The following is an 8340-nucleotide window of genomic DNA, read 5'->3' as shown; positions in this document are numbered from 1 at the left end:
AATGGATGGATGAACAAATAAAGACTTTTTTTTTATAATCAACGTGCTGTTTAAAAAAAGATTACATTAATCATGACAGACGTAGAAGAGATTAAGTCATGAATGTTGTTTTCCTTGGTTGCCCTTATTAGCAGGTGAGGCCTCACTCCCGAGGCGTAACATGCCGACGTTTTGTCACGTCCCGCGGCGTTCCTGAGGAACGCGGAAGGTTTCCTTTCGCGGTACGCGCCGGGTTATGGCGGAAATCCAGTGGAATGACGCTCCCGGAGTAATAGACGTTCCAGCCCTGTATTCCAGCCCTAACCATAACCTTATTCCTGACCTTAACCAGGACTTTAATGATGTTAAATAGCGTGTTTCCAAGCGATTTGAAGAAAAAGAGCGAACATGTGTCGATTGAGTCCAGGCGGTTCTCATATTTCCTCATTTTTCTGAGGTCGTCATTTAGGAACGTGTTGGGTAGCTGAAAACGTAATATGTTGACGATTTGTCACCTAGCATAAAATGTTACGCTTTGGGAGTGAGAACGTGTTGAGGCGAGGAATTAAAAAATGAAGAAATTACACCAGATCTATAACATGTTAGTTACTTTAATGTAATTACAGCACATATCATCTGGAAAATTCTAACTGCACTGCTAATATTACATTTTAAATTATGCGTTATAATTTTATTGCAGCCGCTCAACTTCCACAACTTAATATAACACAGAAAAAAATACAGTAGGCTAATGCAAACATGTTTGGCAGTGTGTCTCCTTCCTTGACCAGAGCAGACTGGATTTGTATGGTGAGTTATTCTTCTGTCAAATGATTGTCAGAATTTTTTTCTTTTTAAAAAAAATAAAATTATTCCATTATTAAACTTTATTTAAAAAAAAAATCTTGTACCTCCACCTAAAAAAACTTTTTATCTCTATATATGGTAAAGATTCATAACTGTGTAATACATCCTTAAATTAAGATTATAAGAACTTAGAAACATGCATATACTACTAGTTGAGAAAAAGTGTCTGTCACTTTATTCATTCTGAAACAGTCAGTTAACTTTACTGGTTTAATTAGATTTTATTGTGAGTGTTGGAGTCTGTCATCACCGTGTTGCTTCATTCTAATTCATGCTTTCATTGTCCAAAGCCTCACACGGGCTTTACCGTCACGGCACAGCCAGTACATCTCTGCTGCACGAGTCTCTGAAGCTATGAGAGAGATGACACTGATTACTGACAAAAGTATGAATAATGCATGTTGTGCTTTTTTTTCACTGTAACATTTAGTGTACATTTTAAGAATGTTTGTACTTACAAGTGATGAAATTTCTGATATCGCTCGTTCTTTGGTTTCAAAATTAGATAGTAAGGACACTTTTAGGTGAGCAATCGCTATTTGGGCAGAAAGAAAGAAATACACATTTAGAATGTAATTAAACCTGCAAACTAAAGTAGTTGAAACATTTGGTGTTTTGCCACTTTTTTCAGAAGTGACACATACAATGAAGGAATCTTTGTCTAAATGTGAATTTTTGATATAGCTCTCAAATGGTGACAAACCTATAGCTGAATTACTAGAGGTGGGAGAAAATGTTGAAGAAAGACTGGATCCTGAGGTTGTGGTCACATTAAGTGGTGCAAGTGTTGTACTGTTTGCTGTTGTGAAAGAAATCATAGACAAAGAAGCTGTTATGATATTTATTGAAGCTGTAGCTTTTTGGTAGTGCAGTGGAAACATCTGCAATCAAAATGTAAATGTTTAAAACTGTGTATATATTTCTAGTCTCTGTGTTTTTCTTCACTTACATTGTTTACAGGTTGGATTATAGTCAGGACAGCAGTCACCCGCTGTCACACAGTACTCGTCACAGTAACACCCTCTTCCGCAGGCGTCGTTGCGCCCTGGGCAACATAGAGCTGGTGGACCCGAACAACCTGTAGCAACTGCAACACATAAAGACCGATATAAAATATGCACTGTCTGGCAGTATGCGCGAGGTGGACTCATGTGAGCTCATGCACGGTATTATTTAGAAAGCATTTCTAACTAGCTAGAAAATGTTACTGTTAACATATTTTTAACAATCAGATCTATGAGGCAAAAGAAGTTTGTATGAGCTTTGTAAGTTAATATTCATTCTTTCACCTTTATTCTTTGGTACAGCATGAAGTGTTGAAGGCAAGCTTTCTTTTAATTTCTTTAAGGATCCCTCAGGAAAATGAGTGAAAGCCACTGTCTAATGAAACATTTCTAAAGATTGGGAACCTTTGCTCCAGATTACTTTAAAAACTGACAACAAACAAGCTTTGGCTCATTATGACAGAAAATGTGAAGCTTTTAAAGATTTTCAAAGATAGTAATCCAGTGGGGAGGGCCAAATTGGTGGAGAGAAGAGCCAGAACAGGAGACATGTGGACAAGCAGGGAAAACATATGAGGGGCAGCTAACTTGAATAAATATGACTTTTTCAGGAAAACAGTAGAAGATGTTAGGAGTTGGGTTCTGGTTATGTGGTGTTTTTGTCTGTATGTGTTTTTGGTGCCTCCCTTTTTGTATAGGTAGGCGGGGCAGTGAGTCACTGAACCTGGCACACCTGTTACTCATCAGCTGCATTCTTCAGAAGTGTTCTTTAGGAGCTACCTCATTCATTCATTTCATTTCATTTATTTGTTCATTTTCAGGCACAACAAATACCTATATTGAACATAAAATGCACAAAACAAAAAACAAAAATTGCCTGAAAAAGGAGTGGGACGAAGAAAACTTATTAAATCCCACCCCTATACTCACTCATCAACAAAAAAAACCAAACTTCCCGCAGCTACGCCCATCATTGCATACAGACCCATCAACAGCCCCGGGCACATACAAGCATCTAAACAGCAGCTCGCAAACAACAATTAGAGCCTTCATAACTGAATACAGAATATATAAATTATAAATTGCATTACCACAGGTAACAGGCAGTAATAACTACAAGTAACAAACACATATACGTATACCTGACAGAAGACTAGTGTCGGAGTATTGACGTTTTGGGAGAGTCTGTAATTCTACCCCTGCCTGCTGGAGCCGTTGGATTATTTCTGGTGACTGTAAGGAGTTTTGTTTCCTCCCCAGGGTTTTCCCTCGTCTGGTTTGTTTCCATCTGGTGGTTTTGGCAATAAACAGTACCAAGTAGGCTCTTCAACTCTCTGTAAAGTCTACTTTAAGCTTTTGTCGGTTATTAGGCAAGACCCTCCTAATTCTCACGTCCCTCTCCTTTTTTAGATCGAGTGCACTACCTGTTGTGTTTCCGTCACCTGCACGTCCTGGCTCCGCGTCCCCATTCATACGCTATTATACATACTTTGTCCTTGTAAAACCTCCCCATCACTGTAAATAAACTGTCTTCACCGCAACTCTGCCTCCGTGCGTTCTGCTCCCTGGGTCCAATTTACAACAATATTAATTTAATGATTTATATTTGGACTATGACTGGAAATGTAGTAATACGGGGGTGACAGGAACACAATTTAAAAAGCAAATGTATATGAAGAAGAAGGTTTGGCACAACAACAAGAAACAATCTGTACCTGTAGGTGCTGAAGTGTTTAGACTTGTTGATGTAGTTGCAGCAGTGCCGTTTGTGATTGTGAGGGAAGCAGTTGAAGTGAATGGAGTTATAGTAGTAGAGTTTCTGTCCGGCGGGCTAGATGTTGTATTGTCGCTCGTTGTGTTGACTGCAGTGACTAAAATTGTGCTGTTGTCTGCTCTCGTGAAGACTGGTAAGTGAAGATAGGGAAACAGCAAAAATATTATGAAACATTAACTGTCTTTTGACATGGCTACAACAGCATACTTTACAGAACACTGAAAATACACATTTTTTCTTAAGTGATTATACATGTTGTGGAAAAAATGGCTCATTTAGGAAATGTTGCTGTGGTAATAATGCAAATAAGACACAACATTAAAACCACTGACAGGTGACAAGAATAATTTCTGGCATTTATATTCAGGCCTGATGTACCACACACCCAAACACCAATGCAGAGCACATAAAACCCTTATTGCCAGCTCTATATGTGATAGCAGTGGCTTCCCCCTGCAAGAAAACGTACATGACACACTGGAGAAAATACTAAGGAGTCCCCCCAGAGCCCTGTAATGGTGTCATTTTAAAATTATACCAGTTACAGCTGCAGTCACAACTTAATGTTTATTGTTATGTACAACTCAAAAAATGATATATTTGAGTGTAGCATCAAGTTAATTAAACTTCTGGATATTGATCTGGTCAGCAGAAAGGATCTTTAATCAGTCTCAGCTGGCACATTAATACATGGCACTGCATTCAAGTATGAGCATTACCAGTACCATACAAAACACTGTAGGACACTCCAATAACTGTGTTGATATCACAGGTAAATGATTTCAATACATGTGATCGGTGTGTTCATATGCATATGAACCTGCCAGACTGGTTTGATAGTGTATGTTAATGATAAGACCCAATACAATGCTTTTACAGTCATCAAAAAATGGCAGTGGATCTTCTACCTCTCATTCTAAGAAATATACCATTTACTGAAGGAACTGTTCAGCACAACCTTTGAAAGTGTTTTACTCTCTCAAATAATCGTGTTGCTGCACTGTGGCAGACTCCTATTTCAAACAGTATAATAAAAAAAATTCTCCAGATTAATCCAGATTAATGTCAGGTTATATTTCATCTGTTACACTTGCTTGCTATAACATTGTTTCAAAATCCGGTTTGCAAACATTTCCATCCAAGACAAACCAAAGCAAAAGACAAATCAAAACAAACAAACACAAAATCATTTTTTTTCACTCAAAAAAGTGAATACTATGATAGAGATAAAGTACACTGTAATATCAAATTAGTTCCCAGAATGTAAAAAGAAATGATTAAAAGTGAAACTTAATTAAGATAAGGGCAACTTATTCTTTCTGAGCAACCATGTTTAAAATCACAGCTCAGTTTCCTGCTAAATTTGCTTTGTTGTTTCATGTAAGCTCCTTAACAGACCACTTTGAAAGTAATATGTCATCTCAGCTCTTGTGCCTCTGCTTATTCACCCGAGAAAGAGATAAATGCTAAAAAATACAACCTGTAAAAATGAAGGCAAAAATAAATAAGACTTTAAATCCTGGGACAAAGTCAATCATTCGACTGACAGAAGCTTCACAACAGGAAGACCGATTGCTTGTTTAACGACCGGCACCCTCTTCTTTGTCTACAATAAATTTATAGATTTCATTTAAATACAGATAAACATCGAACTAAATACATAAGAAAAACATAATACATTTATAAACAGTGTTCACTTTTTTGGTACATAACTTAGTCTGATTTATGCTTTTCTGTAAAGAATAAGATGTGACTCAGCTACTTATGTGCATTTATATTTATGGGTATATGTTTTTTGGCTTTTGAAACCGGGCTGTCGCAATAAAAAAGAAAGAAAGTGCTTTTAAAATGAAAAACAAAAACAAAACAAAAACAAAACAATCACATGTTACTCACCCCTGTAAGGAGGCAGAAAACCTGTCAGGAGTGTGAAACACCAAACTAATGCAAACCAATCCATGACTCTTACTGTTTGGTCAATTGGAGGGTAATGTCATTTCTAAGTGAATCACATTGAGTTATATAACACATTTGACTTCCTTGTTGATTAACTGCCTGTTGTGTAACACAGTTAAGACTATAGGCATGTTAGAAAACTGTTTCTTCTTCTTGCTCCTATTTGTAAATTGGGTGTGATTTATCATGCAGAGGAAAATATTTTAACAGAGGATTTTGCTAGCGTCAAAGGAAAATTACCAGTGATTAAAATAATGAACACAAACAGTAATTCCATAATTTTCTAATAATATTCAAACTTATTTCTCGCACTAGCCTAATCCTGAAAAACAAAAACAACTTCTTGACTGGACCTCAGCGATCAAATTTGAAGCTAGAGGTTATAGGGTTTCAGTTTTATCAACCAGAATTTCATAAGTACTACGATGAGGCTGTACTTTACTGTGTGGATGTTCTGGAATGTAGACATAGGTGTACTATTACTGCAGCTGGAGGCATTTTCAAAATGTGGAGCAGCCAGTAATGTGGGGCATTCTTGAAAATTATTGGTTGTCTGCTTTTTCTGTTGCCCTGACACACTATAAAAACAATTACTTAATAATTGGAATAAACTTTTTTGACCAAGAAACAGATTGTAAACTCTTTTGTTAAAAGCAAATTCATTTCTCAGAGCATGAAATGGTGATTGACCAAGTAAAAAAAAAGGAAACAACACAAGTAACAATGGTAAACTCGCAAGCATAAAGTTGTCCGAGCGCCTGCTGCCAAGCCAAACAAACCAAACCTCTGGCTCATGCTCAGCAGTACCACTCTCTTCGATGCTGCTGCAGGGAAGTCGGACTCACCTGAGCGGCATCCACGATCACGTCTCGCCGGCTTAAAAATCTGCAATGGGTCCTGGGTTATTGTTGTTGTTGGAGTGTTCAGCTGCAGCCGTGTGTGTAGTAATAAAAAGTGCTGGACGAGTCTGCTGTGGTATGTTTACAGAGGCCAACTGGGAAATTAATATTTTCAACACACAATTTATTTTGTCATAATAATTCGTCATCATCATAGCCAATATAACCAGAACACTTTATATTATGCAGACTGTCTATGACTGTTGTAGGTGGTGAGCACTGTCAGTAAGCTAAAACAGATTTAAACCCATTGGAGAAACTTCTTAGGAGTTCCCCCAGGGCCCTGGAGGTGTAAGAGTCACATCAGCAGGGGTTCAGAACGCGTGATCATCACATGGTTCATGCAGACTTCAGATAGTTCCTGGAAGTGCTTAGTTCGAACATGTGAATGTGGGGAGACAGAACTCTTTTTCCAGTAATTAGTAACTGAAAATAGTTTTAAAACCAGAATTAAGTGCATGCTGTCAAATCTTTGTATTTGTGTTCATAAGTTACATATTCATGGTTTAGTATAAACACCAAGCCTTACCTGTATTCTTGGAAAACTTCCCTTTTGCATGCTACAGCTTTTTCTTTAACATTTTAAGCTTACCGATTGGGGTCACAACTTCTTTATTACTGTTATATTTTCATGAATAGAATAAATGTTTCAAAGTAAATAGTTTTTTCATTGGATTTTCAGTAATCCCAAGATAACTAATACTTTAAGTAATCTCAATTATAAATTAAGTTTAAGCCTTTCAGATGTATGATTAAGAAGTCTTCAGATTTCCATACATTCCATTCTGATCTATTACCAGAAGGTTTTTTGTTTTTTTTTAACAAGAAATGTTAAACATTAAGTTGGGGTTCATAATACATAGTTCATATAAACTTTGGATAGCTTTCAGAAGTGCTTCGAGTATATTTTTAATGTGCAGAACAATTTTTTCAATAATTAGTAGTCAATAAATGCACCGAGCTACAATAGCTTCCCTAACACAGCGAAACTGAGTATTAGCATGACTAGCAAGTCCTAACAAGCCTTTTTGACACATTTTAAGCTTACATTACCACAGTCAGCAGGCTTCTGTGGTTAAAATGTTTTGTATGCTAATCATTAGTAGTCACAACCTGATATTTATTGTTGTATTTTGATTAAATTGAATAAAAACCTCAGTAATCTTAATAACAATATATTTTAAGACTTTCAGGAACTGACTGATGGGTAAAGTTTCAGCATTCAGTGATACACATTAAACTGAATGCATAACAGATACAATAATACATTTATATAACATAAGCATTTATATAGCTTTTTGTAAGTATAATTTTGTCCCATTATGTAAATAAAAAAGTAAATAAGTGATGCAGTTTTGTGCCTCAGTTAATTATTATTAAGTGGATTTTCCCTGTATTCACCATGTGTATTGGGTTTGTTGATATTAAAACATGGATGATGGCTCATTTAAAATGAAAAACTAAATATGTTACTCACCGCTGTGAAGAGGCAGCAAAGCTGTCAGAAGTGAGAAGTACATTGCAAACCAGTCCATGACTCTGACTGTTGAGTTGACTGTAGCCAAGAGTGGCACAGTGTCAAATTAGAGCAAACTGCGTTACGCAAGAGAGGAGGCATTTTTACTTCCTTGTTGACTCAAGAGACGACAGACACGGGTGGAAAGTGTTGACTTTAAACTATTCACCAGTTTTCAAATTGTGTTTTTAAAGGCCAAGTAAAATCAGAGTTAGGATTTATATTTTACACAAATTATAAATCAGTTTTTTGGTAAATTCTAAATGCTACTCCCACAGAGGATAATTATCTTGTTAAGTGTACATCCTTACTGGGTAAGGCTCGGGATACTGTGGCTCCTCTGAT

At 36.7% G+C, this 8340-nt stretch overlaps 1 protein-coding gene across 2 annotated transcripts; it reads right to left on the bottom strand.

Annotated features, from left to right (window-relative positions):
* Nucleotides 1-572: 572 nt before the first annotated feature.
* LOC113011426 (uncharacterized) lies at nucleotides 573-8081 on the bottom strand. Of its 2 annotated transcripts, none has more exons than XM_026151002.2 (6): nucleotides 7957-8081; nucleotides 3566-3754; nucleotides 1796-1933; nucleotides 1550-1645; nucleotides 1305-1381; nucleotides 573-1198 (listed from the first exon to the last, which is right to left on the bottom strand). In XM_026151002.2, the coding sequence occupies exons 1-6, from the start codon at nucleotides 8012-8014 to the stop codon at nucleotides 1139-1141; spliced, it is 618 nt and encodes a 205-aa protein (XP_026006787.2). In that variant the 5' UTR covers nucleotides 8015-8081; the 3' UTR covers nucleotides 573-1138. The 2 variants fall into 2 exon arrangements, with proteins under 2 accessions (XP_026006787.2, XP_026006786.2); XM_026151001.2 differs by lacking the exon at nucleotides 7957-8081 and adding an exon at nucleotides 5521-5614.
* Nucleotides 8082-8340: the final 259 nt, after the last annotated feature.

The sequence above is a fragment of the Astatotilapia calliptera genome, chromosome 18 (assembly GCF_964374335.1).
Source record: "Astatotilapia calliptera chromosome 18, fAstCal68.1, whole genome shotgun sequence".
NCBI lineage: Eukaryota > Metazoa > Chordata > Actinopteri > Cichliformes > Cichlidae > Astatotilapia > Astatotilapia calliptera.
Note: the sequence above shows the minus strand (reverse complement) of the source record. Positions and strands in the feature narration are given on the sequence as shown.